Raw genomic sequence first — 23,170 nt, forward strand, 5'->3', positions numbered from 1 at the left:
TAAGGGAAATTTTATCTCTCTAAATAGATAATGAATAAAATAGAGAGGACATCAATGAATTGGGCATGCAACTAAAAAAAGTTAGAAAAAGAATAACACCCCCAATTATTAAAAGAAAGATTCTGAAACTCTAAGAAAATTATTGAACTAATTAACAAAACAAAGAGATAGTTTATGAAAACCCCAGCCAGTTAATTAATCAATATCTGGTTAATTTGATTAGAAAAAGGAAAGAAAAAAACAAATTAACATCAAAAATGAAAAGAGTAAACTTACCACCAATGAAGAAATTAAAGCAATAATCAGAAGCTATTTTTCCCAACTGTATGTCAACAAATCTGAGGATCTATGAAATGGGTGTATATTTGCAAAAATATAAATTGCCCAGATTAAAAGACAAGGAAATAAATTACTTAAATAACACCCCATTTTAGAAAAAGAAATTGAACATACCAGCAATGAACTCCCTAAGAAAAAATCTCCAGAGTTATGTGGATTTACAAGTGAATTCTACTAAACATTGAATTCCAATATTATGCAAACTATTTGGAAAAATAGGCAAAGAAGGAGCTCTGCCAAATTCCTTCCACGACACAAATATGGTCCTGATACCTAAATCAAGAAAAGCTAAAACAGAGAAAGAAAATGACAGACCCCAATTTCCTTAATGGATATTGATGTAAATTTTTTAAATGAAGTATTATCAAAAAAAGATTACAATGTTATGGGCCAGAACTCTGAACTTGAAACAAAGGATTCTTACAAGGTACTAAGTCAGTGGAATTGTTAAGACAATAGTTATCTAATTTAGCATGGTTCGGTATAATTGATTTAATCCTACAAGGAGATGTTATGGAGCAGAACTTGAAACAAGGTACTAAGTGGAATTGAGGAGACAATAGTTAAATCTAGTTTAGCATTAATTGAATCCTACAACAAATAATGGTTTCCTAGTGATATAATGATTGGTATATACTCAGTGTAGAGGATGTAAGCTAGAAGCTCTCAGGGTCAAAAGAGACAAGAGCACTAGAAGATCTCAGAGGCTGAGATAGATTCATTCCATCTTCCACCTTTGTTGTGGCTGGAGACAAGTCCTTGGAATTCGGGGAGATTCAGAAGCCAGAGAAGGCAGGCAGGAGCTCAAGCTCTCAGAACCTTTAGAGACCCCAAGAGAACCTCAACAGAGAACATTACATTTTAGAGAGAACATTACATTACAACAACTTAACATTAGGATAATACACTATGACCAAGTGGGATTTATACTAGGAATGCAGGGCTGGTTCAATATAAGGAAAACTATTGGCATAATTGACCACATCAATAATAAAACTAACAGAAATCATATGATAATCTCAATAGATGCAGAAAAAGCTTTTAAAAACACAGCACCCATTCCTATTGAAAACACTAGAAAGTATAGGAATAAATGGAGTTTTCCTTAAAATGATAAGCATCATCTAAAACCATCATCAAGCATTATTTATAATGGGAGAAGCTAGACATATTCACAGTAAGATCAGTAGGGAAACAAGGATGCCCATTAACATCACTATTATTCAATATTATACCAGAAGTATTGACTTTAGCGATAAGAAAAGAAAAGGAAACTAAAGGAATTAGAGTAGTAAATGAGGAGATAAAACTATCACTCTTTGTATATGATATGATGATATACTTAGAGAATCCTAGAGAACCATAAAAAATATTCTTGAAACAACAGCTTTAGCAAAGTTGCAAGATATAAAATAAATTCCTACAAATCAACAGCATTTCTATTTTCTATTAACAAAGCCCAACAGCAAGAGATAGAAAGAGAAACTCCATTTAAAATAACATTAGACAAAATAAAACAAGAATATTGCATGAACATACTTACAAAACACTTTTCACACAAATAAAGTCAAATCCAAACAATTGGGGAAAATATAAATTGTTCATAAGTAGGTTAAGCTAATATAATAGAAATGACAATTCTACTTAAATTAGTCTACTTTTAATTCAGTGCCATACCAATCAAACTGCCAAAAAATTATTTTATAGAGCTAGATAAAATAACAAAAAAATTCATCTGGAAGAACAAAAAGTCAAGAATATCAAGGGAATAAATGAAAAAATCATTTAAATGTCATGCCATTGGGTGCATATATGTCTATGCATATATGCATATATATCATGTTATTGCAATTAATTAACTACAATCATTTTCTATAGTACCTGTAAGGGTCCATTAGAGAGGTCTGGCAAGCACAATTGGGATGTAAGTAGGCCAATGGTCTCGAGGTCCCAAGATATGATTGGGTATGAGTACATAGGGACTTTCTTCGTGAGTGGGACCTCCAGCCACGGCAAGAATCCTAATTACTCTGATCTCGAGTCAAGTTCGGGTTCGATTCCTTCCTTTCTTGTTTTAAGATTTGAGGAATACTGGTTGCTCAAATGTGTGGTATGGAGGAGGGCAACCACTTTGATATTAGTAGTAGTTAGTTCTACAGAGGAAACTTCTCATTTAGATGCAAAAGCTTCTCAGATAATGAAGATTATTAAAATAACGGCTGTAAATGAAATGAGGATGTAATCTCCATCATTGATTGGTTTGTGCCTGTAACTTCATAGACCCTATATAAGCTCAGAGGAGGAGGAATTTGACCTCTTTTCTCCCTATTCCATCTCCTTTCCACCTGGAGCTCGGCCTTGGGGAGAGATACGAAGAGAGTGCAGGAGGTCATAGAGTGAGGTGTAAACCATGTGAATAAAGTTTAAGCTTGCCTGCCAAAACTCTCGAGTGCTGTTGTGCTCCAACTGCATCCATATGAGATAGCATTTGGAGGATTCTGGAGACCTCAAAGCAGAGATAAGATTTGTAATATTTACCAGAGTCTCTCTGATTAGACTAGGAACCAGGATTGATTAGCGGTAGTTGAGTGCGAAAATAGCACTTAACAGGTACCTCTCATCAAAATTAATCTCTCTGTTTATTTCTTGTAATTAGGTCTATTTTGCTGTTCTTTTGTCTGACATCATTACTGCTACTTCCATTTTTTTCACTTTAGCTAAAGTACAATAGTTTCTGCTTCAGCTTCTGTTATTTCTTTGTATATTTTTTTCTCTTTCTAGTATTGAAGATGCATTGTTTCTAATTTCTAGGTCACTTTGCTATTCTCTTCTATTTTATAGTTGAATATATCCCATTGACATTCACAGTTATGTTTACTAATTGTGTATTTCCATCCATCTTATTCTCTCATACTTTTCCTTCTTTTCCTTTAAGAATTTGTTTTACTTCTGACTCATCTCTTCCTTAATATACCTTCTCTCTTCTTTTCTCTCCCTTTCCCTAATTCTTTTCCTTTCTTTTTCCCTCTTTAATCTGCATTGCCATTTTATGCACACAAGACTTTCTCTAGTATTCAGTGGAAACATTTTCACTGATGGAGATCTCTATACCTCTGGCTTGCTTCTCACATTGGAAGTGGCCACCACCTGTGAGGCTTCACCTTCTGATTGGCTGATTCCTCCCAGAACCTCCATTATGAGGAGAGCTAGATCAAAGATGTCTTTCTCCCTCTCCAGGTTACACAGGTGGCTCATCTCCACAGTAATTTCTCTATCATGTCCCCTCATCAAGTCCCTTCTTCTTTTTCCCCAACCTCAAACCCTCATCTCCACTTTTCAACTCCTTTTATATATTATTTTCTCCCATTAAAAAGTAAGCTCCTTTTGAGCAGTGACTTTTTTATGCGTGTAAAAGGATTTTCAGTTTTTAGCACAGGTTTTGGTGTTGATCATTCATCCACTACTTCCTCCTTGTTGTATAGACATATATTTGCCTAACCCATTTGTAAGAAATAATTTTCCCCACCTTTCCTCTATACCTTATGTATTCCTCTTCCTCTTTTTTTTTCTTTTTTTTAGTGAAGCAACTGGGGTTAAGTGACTTGCATAGGGTCACACAGCTAATAAATATTAAGTGTCTGAATTCAGATTTGAACTGGTTCTCCTGACTTCAGGACCATTTCTCTATCCACTGTGCTATCTAGCTGCCTCTTCCTCTCTCTTTCTATTCTTTTTTTTTTTAAGATCATCAAAACATAACAGAATCAATTCCAGATCTAATTAGTTCATCATTATGACCTCAATGATGATTGAATTATTTTTTAAAATTTCAATAGTATTTTATTTTTCCAGTTACATGAAAGATAGTTTCCAACATTCATTTTTGTAAGATCCTGAGATCCATAATTTTTCTCCCTCTCTTAACTTCCTCCTCCCCAAGACAGCAAGCAATACAATATAGGTCATACATGTACAATCACTTTTACCATATTGTCATATTAGTCATGTGATAGAAAAACCAGGACAAAAAGGAAAAACCACAAGAAAAGAAAAGCAAACCAAAAAATAATAATAATAAAATAAAAAGGTGAAAATAGTATGCTTCAATCTGCATTCATTCTCCTTAGTTCTCTTCCTGGATGTAGATGACCTTTTTCCATGCAAAGTCTATTGGAATTGTCTTGGATTGCCATATTGCTGGAAAAAAAAAACTAAATCTATCATAACTGAAAATCACATAGTCTTGTTTTTGCTGTGTACAATGTCCTCCTGGTTCTGCTCAGTTCATTCAGCATCAGTTCATGTAAGTTTTTCCAGGCTTTTCTGAAATCATCCTGCTGTTATTCCATAACCTCATATACCACAACTTATTCAACCATTCTCCAGGTATGATTGGTACACACTCAATTTCCAATTCCTTGCTACCACAAAAAGAACTACTATAAACATTTTTGCACATGTGGGTCTTTCCACCTCTTTTTATGATCTCTTTGGGATATAGCCTATTAGTGGTATTGCTGGATCAAAAGGTATGTGCAATTGGACAACCCTTTGGGCACAGTTCCAAATTACTCTCAAGAATGGCTGGATCAATTCTCCCTATGCAACAAGAGAACTGTTCGGTTCTGCAAACATATATTGTATCTAGGATATACTGCAACATATCCAACATATAAAGGACTGCTTGCCATCTAGGGGAGGGGGTGGAGGGAGGGAGGGGGAAAAAAAATCGGAACAGAAACGAGTGTCAATATAAAGTAATTATTAAATAAAAAATTTAAAAAAAAAGATTTTTGGAAGCAGGGTCTGTTTGTTATACATATTAATGTTCTAAATAGGGCTAATCCTTTAGACATAATTTGTCTTCAAAAATAATCCATGAATGAATTGTATAGAGATTTTATCTATTAAAATTTTCACATTAAAAAAAATGGTTGGATCATCATAACACCACCAATGCATTAGTGTTTCAGTATTCCCACATTCTCTTCAACATGTATCATTATCTTTTCCTAGATGACAGAGTTCTAAGAGGCTATATGTATTTTCTCCCTATATAAGAATGTAAATATTTTAACTTTGTTTAGTCCCTTATAATTCTTCACTCATGTTTACCTTTTTATGCTTCTCTTTACTCCTGCATTTGTACATCAGATTTTTTATATAGCTCTTGACTTCTCATTGGGAATGCTTAAAAATCCTCTATTTCATTAAGGCTTATTTCTCCACACACATACTCATCCATTAGAATTATACTCAGTTTTGGTGACAAATTATACTTGGCTTTAAGCCTAAATTTTTTGCCTTCTAGTATATATTTCAAATTCAAAAAAACCACTGAATGGTGGTATGGTAGCGAATGCTAAGTCTTGTGTGAATCCTGATTGTATTTCCTCCGTACTTGAATTCTTTCTTTCTGGCTCCTTGTAGTACCTTTTTTTTTTTTTTTTTTTTTTTTTTTTTTGACCTAGGAATTCAGGAATTTGGCTACAATGTTTCTGGGAATTTCCATTCAGGATTTTCTTTCAGATGGTGACTAGAGGATTCCTTCAATTTCTATTTCATTCGCCAATACTAAGATGTAGGCAGTTTTCTTTTATGACTTCTTAAATTAGGATATTTAAACTATTTCTCATCATGGCTTTAAGATAATCCAATGATTCTCAAATGATCTCCTCTCGATTTGTATCCTTGCTCAGTTGTTTTTGCTTAAGATACTTTTTCTTTTTTTTTTCAGTCTTTTTACTTTGTTTAGATATTTCTTGATGTCTCATAGAGTCATTAGCTTGTCTCGGTCAATTCTAATTTTTAGAAAGTTATTTTATTGGATAAGCTTTTCTACCTCTTTTCCAACTGTTAATAGTCTTTTCATATCTTTTTTTTTTCCATAGCCCTCATTTCTTTTCCCATTTTTTTCCTACTGCTCTCATTTAATTTAAAAAAATAGCTCTTTAAAATTTTTTTGCTTTAATTCTCCCAGGAATTCTGGCTGGACTTGGATCAAAGCTGCATTTACATTTGAGGATTCGAGATGGTTTTGTTTTTTTTCGTTTTTGTTCTTGTTGTTCTTTTTGAGAAGGTTTTTGTTCATTCTTTTGTTCTGGGTCTATATCTTTTGTCTTCCTACCACTATAACTGCTCTTCCTGATGGAATTCTTTTTTGCTTCTGCATCCTTCCAATGCACTTCTTGACTTGGAACCTCAGATTAAGGCTGGACTCTGAGTACTTTGGGGGGGGGGAATGTCTGGGCTAAAACATTCTTTTGTCCTCTTTTGTCCTTCTGCTTTCACGGCCCAGGTTTGGAGCTTGCAAGCTTTTAGCACTCCCAAAGTGATGTAATCCAGGGTGAAGTCTGCTCACTGTCCTCTCCCTGTCTGAACTCTGCAAGCTCCTGACCCAGGTTTGGGTCTGTTGACTTGTTCCTGGTTGGAAGTTTCAGTGGTGAAAATAGTAGCTGTTAATTTCAATATTGGTTGCTGGAATCAGCCATTTTTAGCCTGCTGGGAGGCTCTGTGGGTTCAGAGTGACTGAATTGCAGGCTTTCCCTTTGATCTGGGATTTCTACCCTGGTAATTCTATTGCAGCCCAGGCTGGAGATCTTTCCTCTTGGAATCAGAGTCACTCACCTTGGTTCTTTCTTCCAAATTTGTTCCTCACCTAATATATAGCAGTATATACAGTATATATACACTGCTTCTCTCTGCCTAAATCCAGGTACCATCTTCAGTCTGTTCTGAATCTGTGACCCAAAACTGAGTAATGGGCATCAGTTTCCAGATGGTCCCCCATTCCTACATTTGAACTAGGTCAGGGATATCTTGGGATCTTACCCTGACTTGGTGCTTCTTGCCCCATTGAACAATCTTGGTTCTTTAAGTCTCTGGATGATGAAATACTCCCCACACTATGTATTCCTGGACAGGCTTCATCCCTAGTACCCAAAGACAAGCCAACCTGGACTAGAAAAAATGACTCATTGTAACTTTTTCGTGACTTTTCAGGTGAGAATATAGCCTGGTGTATTTTCTAGAAGTTAATGGAGGAGATTGGGAGAATTAGACTGTACTGCTTGCTATTCCACCATTTTGACTTTGCCTCAGTCTCTTATTCCTCTTCCTTCCTTCTTTCTACTCATCCATTCACTCTTAACCAGATCAGGAATCCCAGGTAATTATAATAACAACAATAATAACCTCACATTTAGATAGTACTATACTGGTCTCAAATAAAATAATGTAGGCAAAGCACTTGGAAAACCTTTAGGCACCATAGAGAGAAAATGTTAGCAATTAAATAACATTAAGAATAATCTGTTTGGACTGAATCTGTGATTCATTAGTTTAGAGGACTCCCAGTAAGGAAACTCCTTCCACTAATGCAAATCAAGACCTTGTCCACAACTTAGTCTTAGAAAGTTATGTGGAGATACTGAGAGAAATGAGTCATCCAAAGTCACAAAATCTTTATGTGTCAGCAGTAGGATGTAAACACAGTGCTTCCTGATCCAATGACAGCCCTCTCTCCCTTTTGACCCACTGCTTCTTAATAACAATGATAATAGACATTTGAAGAGTGTTCTCATTTGAGTTTCACAACAGTCTTATAAGGTGAAAGCTTCCAGGATTATTTTATATGTTAGGGAGCCAAAACTTAGAATAAGTGAAGTCACTACAGTCTCGCAGCAAGTAATTGTGGGAGTCAAGAGGCAAAACCAAGTCCTCCTGACTACCATGTACTCAGTCATAGTTGGCAATGTTGTCAATAACAACAATAAGTTGTCTAACTTAAAGAGTTTGTATTTTATGGGATAATAGAAAACTTTTGAAGCTTCTTGAGCTGAGGAGAAGAACCTGATCTTTAGCAATATCAATTTGTTAGCTATGTGAAAAATATATTAGGATGGGGAGGGACTGAATTTAGGGAACCCAATTAGAAGACCAATGAAAGAACTCAGATTGCAAATGGTAGTTATATGAGTAGCGAGAAGGAGATGAAAGAGCAAGGTTATAGAGGAAGACTGGCAGAACTTGGCCACCAACTGGACATAGGGATGATGGAAATGGAAGAGATTGTGCACAGAAATACGGAAAAGATGTTTGGGAAATGTCTTTTGAACTGGATTGAATTGAATTGAATTGAAGTCTTTCAATTCTAACTGGAGCAGTCCAGAAAAGGTGAATGAGGATGAAGTGGGGACTGGAAATTATCACACGAGAGTGGCTAAGGGCAATGGGGATGTTGAGCCTGGAAAAGCCTGGGATGGGGGTAAGGGATTGGAAAATGCCTTTGGTATTTGAAAGGTTGTCATGGAAAAGAAAGATTAGCTGTGTTCTATTTGGCCCCAGTGGGCAGAACTAGGAAAAATGGGGAATATTACAGAGGGAATTTAGGAACAATGTCAGGGAAAAAAAATCTCTCTAATGGTGAAAGTGGTCCCAAAAAGGAGTGGGGGAGTCTCTTTCAAGAAATGGTAGGATCCAAATCAGTTCCAATGGATCAGTAATGAACAGAATCAGCTACACCCCGCAAAAGAACACTGGGAAATAAATGTGGATCACAACATAGCATTTCCACTCTTTCTGTTATTGTTTGCTTGCATTTTTGTTTTTCTTCCCAGGTTATTTTTATCTTCTGTCTAAATCGGATTTTTCTTGTACACATATATTGTTTTAACATATACTTTAATATATTTAACATGTATTGGACTACCTGCCATTTAGGGGAGGAGGTGGAAGGAAGGAGGGAAAAGTTGGAACAGAAGTTTTTGCAAGGGTCAATGCTGAAAAATTGTCCATGCATATGTTTTGTCAATAAAAAGCTATAATTAAAAAAAAAGGAAAAAAAAGAAATGGTGGAATCCCCCTCCCTGGAGATCTTCCAGAAGAGGTTGGGTCATTACTCTCCAGAGATGCTCAGAGATGGTTCCTGCTTACATAAAGATCAGACTAGATGCCCTCCAAAGTCATCCAGTAAGCATTTATTAAGCTCTTACTATGTACCAGGCACTTTACTAAGTGTCAGAGATGCAAAGAAAAGAAAGAACAATCTCTTCCTTCAAGGAGCTCACAATATAATGGAAGAAGAAAACATGGAAACATCTATTATAAAGAAAATATCGACAAGCTAAGTTGGAGATAATCACAAAGGGAAAATACTGGCTTGAAGGGAGATTGAGAAAGGCTTCTTGTAGGAGGTGGAGACTTAAACCAGGAGACAAGGATCTCCAGAGAAGGAGAATTCCAGGCATGGGACACAGCCAGGGAAAATATCCAGAGTCCAGAAATAGAGGGTCTCTCAGACAAAGAACAATAGCTTGGTCACTGGGTTGAAGAGGATTTGATAAAAACAAGACTGGGAAGGAGGAGGAAGAAAGGCTGTGAAGGGCTTTAAAAGCCAAAGGGAGGCTTCTATTTGATCCTGGAGGACACAGGAAGCTATGGAGCTTAATGAATAGGAAGATCATGGTGAGTGGAGTAAGGAAGCATGAAAAATGGGGGCAGGGAGGTCATTGCGCATCATTGCAATAGTCTGACTGTGAGATAAAAGTCTGAGCCTGGCAGACTTGGGCTGACAGAGACAGAAGAGCAGAGAGATGCTATCAGGGGCTGGTGAGCTCCACTGGCTAAGCTGAACATTGGCTCCTGGCGAGCCAATCCGTCAAGCCCTGGAAGAGTGACAGCCTGGGGATGAGAAGCTGATGTTTGACACATAGGACAACAGACGATCCCAAGCATTAAGATCTAGCTAGGTAAGGACAGCTCTCAGCCCTAGGGAGAGCCCGCCTTACACTCGGGGCTTCCATCATGGAGCCCCAGAGCCACTACACTGAGTCTGCATTCTGGGTGCACTCTCCTTGCCTCAATTGGACCAGTAGGTTAGAGCTCATCACTGTTACCGGGTAGTCTTGGACACAACATCATGCTACTCTGTGCCTCAGTTTCTTCATCTGTAAAGTAGAAGAAATATCTCCTTATACCCCCTGTCTTTCACTCCTGTCACCGAGAGGCCAGAAGGGAAGATTGCCACAGGGACTATACATCAATCTGTCCAAAGCTGAGCCCTGAGTGAACCCAAAGGGATGTTTCCACGCCAAGGCAATAACTTTACGCTGTATCAAGAAGCCCGTTGGTGGACTGGGGGGGCTTACAGACCCCATCTCAAAATTATGTTTGCTGCCTCTATTCATAACTGAAAGGTGTGCTAAGATTCAGTTAGAAGTTAATGAGAATTAAAAGGAAATTTTTTTTCTCATCCAAGTTCATAAATACCCTGGACCTCTGGAGAAGTCTACTTGAAGCAAGGATACTTACAACAAGGTGTTAACTCAGTAGGATTGATGAGATGATGGTTCTCTAGTTCACATATATTTAGTCCTTAGCATGGTGATGTCATGGTTCTACAGTTAGCACATGCTCAGTGTGCTATAGTGATGTAATTGTACTAAGGTATATAAGGGCTGGGGGGACTTGAAATAAGCAGACTCAAGAGAGACTCAAGGGAGAGTGTGTTCGAGTTCAGACTCCAGACTCCGGAGAAAGCTAGTCTGGACATTATACCCTAAAATTTTGGGGTTCCATAGATCACAAATTAAGAGCTCTTGGGATAGTGGAAAGTGCCAGTGGACCAGGAGGCAGGACACCTGGGTCCTCTTTCCAGAATGGCCACTAGCATACCACGTGACCTTGGGCAAGTAGATCTCCTGCTTCTCCCCTTCCTTTAATGTGTTGCCCTTCTAATGAGAAGGTAGATTTCTTGAGGGCACACACTGTCTCACTTTTTGCTTATATGTTTATTCTTAGCAACAGACATATAGAAAGCACTAACTTAATAAATATTTGTTGGTCAACAGCCTTCTTCATGACAATCTTATAAAGTAATGCTATGATTAAGTCCACTTGATAAATAAGGACATTGAGTGACAAATGTTGGAGGGGATATGGGAAAAAAAACTGGGACACTCATACATTGTTAGTGGACTTGTGAAATGATGCAGCCATTCTGGAGAGCAATCTGGAACTAGGCCCAAAGGGCTATCAAACTGTGCATATCCTTTGACCCGATAGTGCTACTACTGGGTCTGTTTCCCAAAACAATCATAAAGGAGGGAAAAGGCCCCACACGGGCAAAAAATGTTTGTAGAGGCTGTTTTTGTGGTAGCAAAGAATTGGAAAATGAGGAGATGCCCATCAATTGAGGAATGGCTGGACAAACTGTGGTATATGAAGATAATGGAATATTATTGTTCTATAAAAAGTGATGAACAAGCTGATTTTAGAAAGGCCTGGAGAGATTTACATGAATTGATGTTGAACAAAACAAGCAGCATTGTATACAGTTACAGCAAGGGTGTGTGATGATCAAGTCCTTGGTTCTTTTCAATGGTTCAATGATCTGAAGCAATCCCAATGGACTCTGGGCAGAAAATGTGTCTGCATCCAGAAAAAGAACTAAGGAGACTGGATGTAAAGCAACATATGCTCCCATTCACTTCTTTTTTCTGTGTTTTTTTTTTTTTCCCTGAGGCAATTGGGGTTAAGGCCAGGGTCACACAGCCAGGAAGTGTTAAGTGTCTGAGACCAGATTTGAACTCAGGTCCTCCTGACTTCAGGGCTGATGCTCTGTCCACTGTGCCCCCCGGCTGCCCCTCTCTCTCTCTCTCTCGTGGTTTCCCCCTTTTGATCTGATTTTTCTCTCCCAAGGGATTCATAAAACAATGTGTATTACAATAAATAAGTTTTTAAAAAATAAGACGATTAAGGCTGGAAAGGTTAGTGTGTATAAGGAAAGACTTGAAATTGGTCAACTGAAGGAACTAAGGTTCTTATCCCGGAGAAAGGAAGTCAGAGGGCAAACATGAAGGTTGCCAAGTATCTGAGTACCTATAATTTGAAGGAGGCCGCTAGGAGGTGCCATAACGCACAGCATGCTGGGCCTGGAGTCGGGACTCATCGGAGTTCAAATCCAGCCTCAGACCCTTGGTAGCTGTGGGACCCTGGGTCAGTTATTTACCCCTGTTTGCCTCAGTTTCCTCATCTGTAAAATGAACTGGAGAAGGAAATAGTAAACTGCTTGAAGAACTTTGTTAAGAAGACCCCAAATGGAATTCTGAAGAGTCAACTATGACTGAGGAACTATGGGTGGGAGTTGCAAAGAAGGAAAGATAAGTGATGTCAGTCAAGCATTTATTAAGCTCCTACTGTGAACCAAGCAAAACCAGGAACAAGGAGAAGGATCTGAGGAGAATGGTTCGACATCAGGAGCTTTCAGAGGATTCAAACTGGAAGGGAGGAATGGACAAATTTGGGAGGTGGCGGGCCACCCTTCCCCAGAGATCTTCCCAGAGGCTAATGATGACTTCTCAGGAGAGCTGTGGAAGGGGATTTTCATCCAAGTGTGGGCTCTGCAGTGTTCCAGCTCAGAGATTCTGGATTTTCTAGCCTCCCACTGGAGGCTAGTGGTCTTTCACCTAATCCCACTCCACCCCCTTCTCCCCTGGCAGCCTGAACTCAGCGGCTTGGAAGGAGCCCGGGAGGATGGTGTGTGAAGAGACAGACATGAACCTAGAGAGGACTTGGCTATTTATTGGATTTTACAAATTAACTATTAATGTACAAATTAACAAAAATTTACAATCCTTCCTTTGCCTTTGAAACAGATCCTGACTCTGGATCAAAAGGGACTGGATCACTGGTGATGGATGACCCCGGGAACTCTTTCCCAGCTGCTCCTGGCCCTAACTGCCCTCTCTCTCCCCCCTCCCTAAGCCATCCGAGGCACCTTGGGACACCCCTGGTCTCTGGCATTTCTGGGTGGCAGGAGCTGACTTAAGTTTCAGAGGACCTGCCCTTTTGCGTTCAGTGGCCCCGACACATATCTGGCTACTCCTGGCCCTCCAGGCCGGGTCCAGGATCTGCCCAGACTTAGGCCACTGAGGCTGTGGTCACTGGGTCCTTCTGTCTCTTAGAACTTGGCCAGCCGGCCTCTATGAGCAGGGAACGTTGGCTACTGGGGCCGTCAGCAGGGGCTCTGGCGCTGGTGGGGAGGCCACGGGGGCGCCGGTGGGGAGACCACGGGGGCGCCGGGGGGGGCTACGGGGGCGCCGGGGGGGGGCCACGGGGGCGCTGGTGGGGAGGCCACGGGGGCACCGGTGGGGGGGCACGGGGGCGCCGGTGGGGGGGCCACGGGGGCACTGGCCACCTCTGTCCCAGCAGCCTTGGGAGATCCTAACGCTACCCAGTCCCATTGGGCACAGCCTTGCTAACAGCCCGATGGACAGACTAAAACAAAAAGGTCAGAGAGGAGGAGCCGGGCAGGGGACTCAGAGCACTGAGCTCTCTTCGACGCCTGACTGGTGGCTCAGCCCCTGAGAAGGCAGCCGCAGGGGACCGGTCTCCAGCCAGGAGAGGCGGATCTGGATCTACACGGCCCCTTCCACTCTGGGGTGTCCTGTGCTCCAAGGGGTGGGATGGAGTGGGAAAGGACAGCAGGAGCCCCAGGCAGGGGCTGGGCGGGCTGGGGGAGGCGTTAAAGGCTTTGGAGGCTGAGGGCCAGCTCGCTTTTGTTGTCCAAGAGAAACTGCTCGCAGGCCTTGAAGGTGGTAATGAATTCGGACGACAGCCCTGACACGTTGGTCGTCACGTAGTTCAGGAAACTGGTCGTGGCCTGGTTGTAGTAGGATACCTGGGAGGGAGGGCAAGAGTCAGGCCCCTGGGCGGGACTGGGTCAAGTCGAGGCAACAGGCATTTATTAAGCACCTACTGTGTGCCAGTCACCGTGCTAGCGATGGGCAGAAACAGCCCGTGTCCTCAGGGAGCTGGCACTCGATAAGTGACATGTAAAAAACCGCACCAATAAGGGAGAAGATAAATGACAGATCGGTAGCAGAGGGAAGGGGCAGGCAGCCAGAAGGTGGGTGGCACTGGATGGCACAAGGAGGTTGGCCAGGGAGCCTAGGTCTGGGGCCTTCTCAACTAAAGCTGTGGAGGGGAGGGACTGAATCCTGGCGACCTCCCTGCAGTCGGCAAGAGCCGTGCTGCAGGGGGAAAACGGCTAAGTCAGCAAAGCAGGATTCAGATGCTAGGGCCGACACTTAACATCTGTGCGAAACTTCGGGCAAGGCCTTACTCGCTGGGTCTCAGTGTCCCCATCTGTAAAAGGGGAGTGTCACACTAGATGACCTTCCAGGTCGGAATGCAGACTTGCGGCTCTCTGGCCATCCCTACCACACAAGAAGTCTTTGCTGGCTGTCCGTGGGCTGTGGGGACACGGCTACGTGACACGTGGAGAGCCAAACTGCACAGATTTTCAGTCGGAGAATTAGAGAGCTGACCCCATCTTTGAGCACAAGTACCAGCTCTTCCTCATGATCCCTCAGGGTCCCCACAGCTTATAATCACTGTTCACAGTCATGACTGCGTCTGATCCTCTCGGCAGCCTTGGGAGGAGGCAGGGGGGAGGCCGTCCTCTCCGAATATTCGCACTCCATGGGTCTAATTCAGCCCATGCCTGATTGGGAAGCCCCCTCCCCAAATCCCCAACAAGTAGCAAGTTTTTTTTTTGCTTTTTGCTGAGGCAGTTGGGGTTAAGTGACTACACAAGGTCACCCAGCCAGGAAGTGTTAAGTGTCTGAGGTCAGACTGGAACTCAGGTCCTCCTGACTTCAGGGCTGGGGCTCTATCCACTGCGCCACCAGCTGCCCCAAGTGATCTTACAGGAGAAACTGAGGTCAACCAAGTGGCAGAATTGGGCCCTAAGCCCACCAGGGGAATCATAGAGCTGGGAAGCCATATTGCCCAGTTCCTTGGGCCTGGTGCCATCCCACAACAGCCACAGGCCCTCCCAACCAGAGAATTCTTGACCAAACAAGCCTCTGAAGATACACTGCCTCGTCATGGGGGCTTGTTTGCTGAAGACTTGTCTCCCTCTTTAAAAAAAAAAAGATTTATCTCATTTATTCTCACTAAGACTTGTGAGGTAGGTACTATAATTATCCCCATTTTATAGAAGAGCAAATTGAGGCCCAGAGAAGTTAAATGGCTCTTTTAGTCTTTGCTCTGAGGTTCTCTAGGTGAGATACAAGTTCTATATGATAATAGGTGATACAAGAACAAAAGTAAAAATAAAATTGTACTGAAAAACCTATTCACTTTACTACTTCTTAGACAAATGGCTGATTCACTCTGAGCCTCAGTTTCTCCATCTGTAAAATGGGGCTGCAGCCTCAGAATCAGAAGAGGCAGCAGTGTTAAGTATCCGAGGAATTAGCTTGTCTTCTCCCTCCTGACTGATGGGCAGAAATACAGGACTCCTATATGTAATATAGGAAAAATATAGGAGTTCTATATGTAATCGGGTTCGTATCTCTTGCCTTCTTCATCGGTGGGAGAAGGGTCAGGGGAGGGAGCGAATTTGGAACTGGAGATAAAAGGGAAGCAAAGAGAGATCTGTAGCGTGAGATGAGAGAAAAGATGGTCTGGGCGGGGGAGAAGACAGTCCCCGAACAGCGGAGCACGTGGCCCTCACCTTGGTTTGCTGGTCCCCTTCCTTCCAGAGACAGAAGCCGGAGCACAGGGTCTCTCCTCGGGTGCGCTCAGGGGTCTCGGGGTGTGTGGGCAGGGTGACCGACCTTAGGGCAATGACGTAGGGCTCTCTAGAACAGAAGGAGAGGGAGGTGATACGGAGGGCAATTCAGAGGAAGAGACCCCCCCCCCTGCTCTCCGTCAGGTTGGAAGCTCAGGGCTGTCTCATCGTGGGGAGGACACCCCTTCTTGGCACATGTTTTCCCTCCCACACACCCGATTCACAGCCTGAGAAACAGGGAGGGTCAGGGTCACACAGTCTGTCTGGGAGGCAGTGGGGCACGGGGGGGGGGGAAGCCTTGATGTCCGAGGACCCGGTTTCAAGGCCCATTTGCGGCCTCCATCACCTCGGCAGGTCCCTTTAGCCGGTGGGTTTCCTCCATAAAGCAAAGGGAAGCCCAACGCCGCATCCCTGAGGGCCGGCAGCTCTTGGCCGTGCTCTTAAGCCGAGAGCTGGGCCCGTCCATCCCCCAGGAGCCTCCGGGGTCCGGCTCGCCAAACATCCTCAGGAGCCACCCGTGTAGACGCCCAGAACTGGACCTTCACTGACCAGTCTCCACTACACATGAACGGTTAAACTCGCCAGTTAATATTCTTAGTCTATTTCCTACTTCACACCCAAATTAATTTCAAAACTCTTTAATGGAAAAAAATTAGTTAAAATGAAAATAAAAGACTAGAACTAGAAGAAATCTTAAGAGATCATTTACTACATCATTAACTCTCACCTGGGGGCCAGGCCCGACGAGTGACTTGCCCAAAGTGAAGCAACAAAAGAAGCAGAAAAGCCAGGGTTTCGTGGAGATGTAAGACAAAAGGGAGGGGGAGATAACGTGCAAAGAGAAATAAATACAGAGCATGTGCAAGGAAATCCCAGGCAATTTCAGGAGGAACAGAGCGGACGCTTGGGGGAACCGGGAAAAGCTTCACCAAGAAGGAATCGAGGCCGGAAGCTGAGCTTGGGGACAATAGGAGGCAAAAGCGGCGCCTTCCAGATATGGGGGGGCCGCCTGTGCGAAGGCCCGGAGGTGGGAGATGATCATGCACAGGGGGGAACCTTTAGTAAGTGCACACTACAGGCCTCGGTTCTGGGGATGCACATAGAAGCGAGCCGGGGCCCTGCCCTCACAGAGCCGCCTCTAATGGGAAGTGTGGAGGGTAAGGGAGGGAGGGGGAGAGAGAGATGGAAAGCAGAGAGACCAAAGAGGAGCTGCGAGGGAGCCGCCCTCTGCGCCAAGAGGCAAGAAATGACAGACTCGCAAGAGAACTGAGGAGCTGTGAGGGGAGGCGCAGGGAGAAGCAGCAAGGCCCTTCTCAGTCCTTGGGAGGTTCTAGAGCCAGTTCCTTCTAGCTAACATTCCATTATGCTAATATTATGGATGCTCTAGGGTTCCCTATCCCTTATCCAGGTCTGACATCCCCTGTTCTAGGTCCCTCCCAGCCCTGACATCCCCTGTTCTCTCCCAGCTCTGACATCCCCTGTTCTAGATCCCTCCCAGCCCTGCCATCCTGTTAGACCACAAGTCTATGTATATATATAGTTGGACACTACACAGGACTTCCTGTCAGAAAGACAAGAAGGGTTCCAGGTCCCCGCTCCCACACTGACCAGCTCTGTGCCCGCTCACTCTCATTTTCCCATCTGTAAACCTGGCAGCCTTGTGGTGAGGGAGTGACCCGACAGGGCCACCGCCCCAATCCCACCGACGTCTGCTTAGGTGTATGGGGCCCTTTGGGGCTTCGAGGGCCCCCTCCCCTGCTTTAGGGTCTGAAGCTGAGCCGAGGCTGGCAGGACCTGGCTTTCTGCCTTGCATCTCCCCAAACCACAGCAAGCCCCCCGAGCTGGCTTCCTCTCCGGGATGTGGGAGGCGGCCACCCCCCACTGAGCCCACTCACCCGCTGTCGCAGGGCTTCCTCCTCGAGGCCAGGATGACGAAGTCCCCGGGCTTGCCGTCGGCGCCTCCCAGGATGGGGCTGATGACGTGGTAGATGGCGTCGTCCTCATCCACCTGCTGCACCAGCTCCACGCTCCTGTGGGACAAGGGGGTCTGTGGGCGGGGGCGGCCCTGGGGAGCCAAGGCAGCCTCAAGGGGAGCAAGGAGCCCTTCCACCTCAGCTGCCCTGCCCCCCAGGCTGCCCAGCCCCAAATACTGTGCATCCCCATCTATTATTCACAAGAGGAACAGAGCTGGCTGGAGACTCACACACAGCCTGCGTGCAAGGCAGCCTGGGAACAGAACTCTAATGGGGGGGCTTAGAACAGGGGATATTGTGGCTGGGAGGGGGCTTAGAACAGGGGATGTCAGAGCTGGGAGAGGGCTTAGAACAGGGGGTGTCAGGGCTGGGAGGGGGCTTAGAACAGGGGATGTCAGAGCTGGGAGGGGGCTTAGAACAGGGGGTGTCAGAGCTGGGAGGGGGCTTAGAACAGGGGATGCCGTGGCTGGGAGGGGGCTTAGAACAGGGGGTGTCAGGGCTGGGAGAGGGCTTAGAACAGGGGATGTCGTGGCTGGGAGGGGGCTTAGAACAGGGGGTGTCAGGGCTGGGAGAGGGCTTAGAACAGGGGATGTCGTGGCTGGGAGGGAGCTTAGAACAGGGGATGTCAGGGCTGGGAGGGAGCTTAGAACAGGGGATGTCGTGGCTGGGAGGGGGCTTAGAACAGGGGGTGTCAGGGCTGGGAGGGAGCTTAGAACAGGGGATGTCAGAGCTGGGAGGGAGCTTAGAACAGGGGGTGTCAGAGCTGGGAGGGGGCTTAGAACAGGGGGTGTCAGGGCTGGGAGGGAGCTTAGAACAGGGGGTGTCAGGGCTGGGAGAGGGCTTAGAACAGGGGATGTCGTGGCTGGGAGGGGGCTTAGAACAGGGGGTGTCAGGGCTGGAGAGGGCTTAGAACAGGGGATGTCGTGGCTGGGAGGGAGCTTAGAACAGGGGATGTCAGGGCTGGGAGGGAGCTTAGAACAGGGGATGTCAGAGCTGGAAGGGAGCTTAGAACAGGGGATATCAGGGCTGAAAGAGAGCTTAGAACAGGGGGTGTCAGAGCTGGGAGGGGGCTTAGAACAGGGGATGTTGTGGCTGGGAGGGGGCTTAGAACAGGGGGTGTCAGAGCTGGGAGGGGGCTTAGAACAGGGGATGTCGTGGCTGGGAGGGGGCTTAGAACAGGGGGTGTCAGAGCTGGGAGGGGGCTTAGAACAGGGGATGTCGTGGCTGGGAGGGGGCTGAAGTGAGGGAGGACTGGGCAAAGTCACCAGCCTCACTTTCCCTCCAGAGCACCATAGCTGGCGTTGAGACAACCACCTTAATGACAGCCCTGCAGGGAGGAACCATTAGTGTCAAACTGAGGATGGGAGCGATTAAGTTAAGATCACACAGCTAGAAGTGTCTGGGTTAGAACTTGAACTCGGGTCTCTCTAACTCCGAGTCTAGCACTCTATCCACTGCGGCACTGACCCGCCTCGAAACTCGCTGGGATTGGCCCTAAAGGGTTTAAGGGACGTTGGTCGAGCAGCCGCGGTAGAGCGGAGGGATCTGACCAATGAGCACGGCTCCCGCCCCAGTCCCCCCGCCAGGGCTCACTGATAGTGCTTGTCCCACTCAGGCCTGCGGCTCAGGTCCGAGAGGAGGAGGAAGGCCTGAGCTGTGTCCGTGTAGACCGTCATCTCCATGTGGAAGGACAGGAACTTGTCATCCTCCAAGGTGTAGAGCTTGATCTGAGGGGGGCGGAGACTGTAGCACGTCACGGCAGCGCACAGCGATGGCGTCCCAACGCGGCGGGTCCCGTCCCCGGCCCCAGCCCTCTCCCTTCCTGGCCCAGAGCTTTCAGTGTCCTCTAACCCCGGCCCCAGACCTGAACCCCGTCCTCAGGACCACGGACAGAGGAGCGAGCTCCCCTCAGCCCAGATCTCAGGCTTTTCTTAAAGCAGCCTAAGACTGCACTGGTCTCCTTGGCCGCCATCTTGGACTGATGACTTCTGTTGAGTTCATAGTCCACTGAGGCCCCCAGATCTTTTTCAGAAAAATGCTCACCAGCCCCTTGGTCAAGGCCACATTCGTATGACCCTAAGTTACATTAGTGCAACCACAGCGCTGACCAAACACGGGTCACAAGTAAATTCTCCTTTGGCCTCATGGGAAAATAAAGGCCGGGGAGTTTCCATCTGTTTCTAAGGAGGCCCCCCCCCACACACACACACTTCATGATGGAAGTCGACTACCTTATTGATCTCTGACGTGAGGACCCAGGTGTCCTTGGCCATGAGCATCTTCAGGGAGGAGACGTTATTGTAGCTCAGATATACCTGCCCAGAGGGAAGGCCCAGGAGCCTCAGCACCCCCTGGTCCAGGTGGGGAGCTAGGAAGCAGCCGCATGGGTCAGGCATCCAGCCAGTTCACCCCAGGGGTTCAGGGGAGGCCGGGGACGTGCCCACCCCACCTGCTCCTGGACCCCTTCAGAGGGTCCTCTCTGTGGGACTCAGAGGAGTGAGAGGGGTCTCTGTGCGGTTAAGGGAGAGGAGGAAGGGGAGGGGAGAGTTCCCTGCCCACCCCCCACCCCCTTCCAGCCCGGCTGGAAGTAGGATTATGGGAATGTGCCACGCGTGAGCATAAATGCTTCCTAGGAGGCCACAGCTTAATCATCAGGAGGACCAATGGGGAAGCACTTAGTGGGCGCCAAGCTTTGGAGGAAGAACAAAACAATGAAGTCTCCCCACAGGACACTTAGGTCCTATCAGTGCAGGTGACCCGCGGGGAGGTGGACACGTACAGGTGAGCTGCACAGACACGTACAGGTGAGCTGCATGAATATGGACATACAGGTGATTCACACAGACATGGACACGTGCAGGTGACCCGCACAGATACGGACACATACAGGTACGTTGCACAGACGTGGACACATGCAGGTGACCCACAGAGATACAGACACGTACAAGTGACCCACACAGATAGAGACACACGTCTGTGCAGGTGACCCACATGGATATGGACATGTACAGGTAATGCACACAAACATGGACACGTGCAGGTGACCCGCACAGATACGGACACATACAGGTGCACTGCACAGATGTAGACACATGCAGGTGACCCGCACAGGTACAGACAGGTTCAAAACAGGCCCAAAAGAATACAAAGCCGTGGGGGAAGGGCACGAGCCGCTGGGGAGGGGGAAAAAGTGTAGAAGCCAGTGGGTGAGCCTGGCTTTGAAGGAAACCAGGGATTCTAAGAGCAAAGGTGAAGAAGGAGCTGTGGAGACGGGAAGTGGGAAGAGGACTCCTGGTTCCAGAGGCCAGTTGGGCAGGAATGAGCGGGATGGTCATTTGGGGCCAGATGGGGGAAGGGAGGGGAGGGCTTCGTGTTCAGGTGACACTTCTCAGACTTGGAAGGGAGGGCAGAGGTCTAACCTCGCACTCAGTGCCGCGGGGCACTTCTAGGGCGGCTCGCGGAGGGGGCACCTGACCTCTGCTGGAAACGCCCTGGGCAGGGACCCTGCCACCTCAGGAGCCAGACCCAGAGGACCATGGGAGGTAACCCAGGGGCATCTCTCTCCATCTCTGCCTTTAGTTCCTCCTCCCATCAGGGTCTGGACTCATCCCCCAGAGGTCTCCCGGGAGGCTCTCAGCTCCCCAGGAGCTTACCTGGTTACTTGGGTCCCAGGGGACGGAGAGAGGGACCTCAGCCTGCTTACATGACACGATGTACTTCCTGGGGGGAGCAGGAGAGAAGGCGTTGGGGGGGTGGGGGAGGGGAGGAGGAGGGAGAGCCCTCTCCCCCTGCAGACAGCTCATGCGACAAAAGGGGCGCTGCCACACCCGACCGGACCGTGCTCTCAAAGCGCAGGCTGGGGAGCGGGGGAGGGGGCGACGGCCTTGACCAGGGATCCCAGGGGTCTAAACTGAGGCCTGAGAGCTCCCTGAACCCAATCCCCTCATTTAACAGATCAGGAAACTGAGGAAAGACTTTTTCAAAGCAGGGCCTGGCTCCACAGCCCGAAGCCCAGAGGCCGGCATCCAGCCCAGCTCAAGCTGACCTTTTCCCCCTTTTTCTTTCTTCTTAATTTTTTGCAGGGTTACATGACTTGCTCAAGGTCTCCCAGCTAGTAACGTCTGAGACTTGAATTTGGATTTTGTGGACCAGGGGCCATCTAGCTGCCCGGGGAGCTGACAGAGCTCCTCACCTCCCTCATGAAGCCCTTTACTATTCTCCCCTCTCCGCTTTGAAGCCGGCTCCACACTCCCTCCTCTCACCCCCTGTGGGTGCCCCGTCCCGGGCCCGGCAGAACTCGCACTCTGCTCTGGGGACCACCCTGGCTCTGACGTTGCATCCCGGGGCTGGCACTTCCTGCACATCCAGGCCTGGCCCTGAGAAGGACTTGCCCTCCCCTACTTCCAGCTCCTCTCTCTGGGTTCCATTGGAAACTCCTGGAGGGCGGGGCCTGTCCTGCTCCCATTTTTAGTCCCAGTAGGCTCTCCATAAAAGCTTCATTTGTAAATAACTGATCCCATAGGACCCCAGACTCCTCTTCTGCCTCCAGCCCGCTGTGTTTTGTACCACAGTAACCTCTGTTGGTTTTGCCCCTCGGCCAGCCCAGGGACTCGGGGCAGGAAGGGCCACATTTTTAAACCTGTCTTCTCTACCTTTGGGGGGTCCTCGCCTCAATCGAGCCCCATCAGCCCTCGCCTAAAGGATCTCTATAACCTCCTAGGAGACTTCCTGCTTCCTCTTTCTCCTCTTCTATCCATCCTCTACCCAGCCACGGATCTAAATCTCCCTCTCTCACGCTCCTCTTCCTTCCTGCAGTCCTCCCTGATTTCACCTCCCCCGGCTGTCAGTATTCTCTTTCTGCCGTTTATTTGGGAATTTTTGGTTGTTTCTTAGCTTTTTTATCATGGTGATTTTATTTATTTTGAGCACACACTGCTTTGTGGATCATGTGGGAAGAGAAAAATCAGAGCAAAAGGGAAAGATGATGGACGGAATCAGAAAAACAGAAAAAGAAGTGAAAAGGTAACCGGCGGAATGACAGTGACAGAGCCTCCGAGGCCGTTTCAGCCCGAGTCTCATCCCCCTCCCCTCCCCCTGCACCAAAAAGCCAGGGTCTGAGCCAGCAGGTGCCGCTGAGGCCGGTATAGAAGCCAGAGCTGGGGGGAGGGGGGGCTGTAAAGCCCTACGTGATTGCCTCACACTCTCTCACCTGTCCAGCCTGATCTTCTTTCTAGCACTGGCCTCCCTGTAGCGACGTTCACCTTCCTGAGGAGGGAGG

At 46.5% G+C, this 23,170-nt stretch overlaps 1 protein-coding gene across 3 annotated transcripts in view; it reads right to left on the bottom strand.

Moving 5' to 3' along the window:
- Positions 1-12,901: 12,901 nt before the first annotated feature.
- The window catches only part of ACOT11 (acyl-CoA thioesterase 11), an 81,137-nt gene continuing 70,868 nt past the window's right edge, over positions 12,902-23,170 (bottom strand). For 2 of the 3 annotated variants that reach the window (XM_051999618.1, XM_051999621.1), the window contains exons 10-17: positions 23,102-23,157; positions 21,546-21,612; positions 20,124-20,207; positions 19,486-19,619; positions 17,815-17,949; positions 16,647-16,670; positions 15,863-15,989; positions 12,902-14,020 (exon numbers count right to left, since the gene is read on the bottom strand). In XM_051999618.1, the coding sequence (XP_051855578.1) occupies positions 13,865-14,020; positions 15,863-15,989; positions 16,647-16,670; positions 17,815-17,949; positions 19,486-19,619; positions 20,124-20,207; positions 21,546-21,612; positions 23,102-23,157 (783 nt within the window). In that variant the 3' untranslated portion in view covers positions 12,902-13,864. The remainder of the gene's footprint in view (positions 14,021-15,862; positions 15,990-16,646; positions 16,671-17,814; positions 17,950-19,485; positions 19,620-20,123; positions 20,208-21,545; positions 21,613-23,101; positions 23,158-23,170) is intronic. The other variant, XM_051999619.1, reaches the window with a different exon arrangement.

Source organism: Antechinus flavipes, chromosome 4 (genome assembly GCF_016432865.1).
Source record: "Antechinus flavipes isolate AdamAnt ecotype Samford, QLD, Australia chromosome 4, AdamAnt_v2, whole genome shotgun sequence".
NCBI lineage: Eukaryota > Metazoa > Chordata > Mammalia > Dasyuromorphia > Dasyuridae > Antechinus > Antechinus flavipes.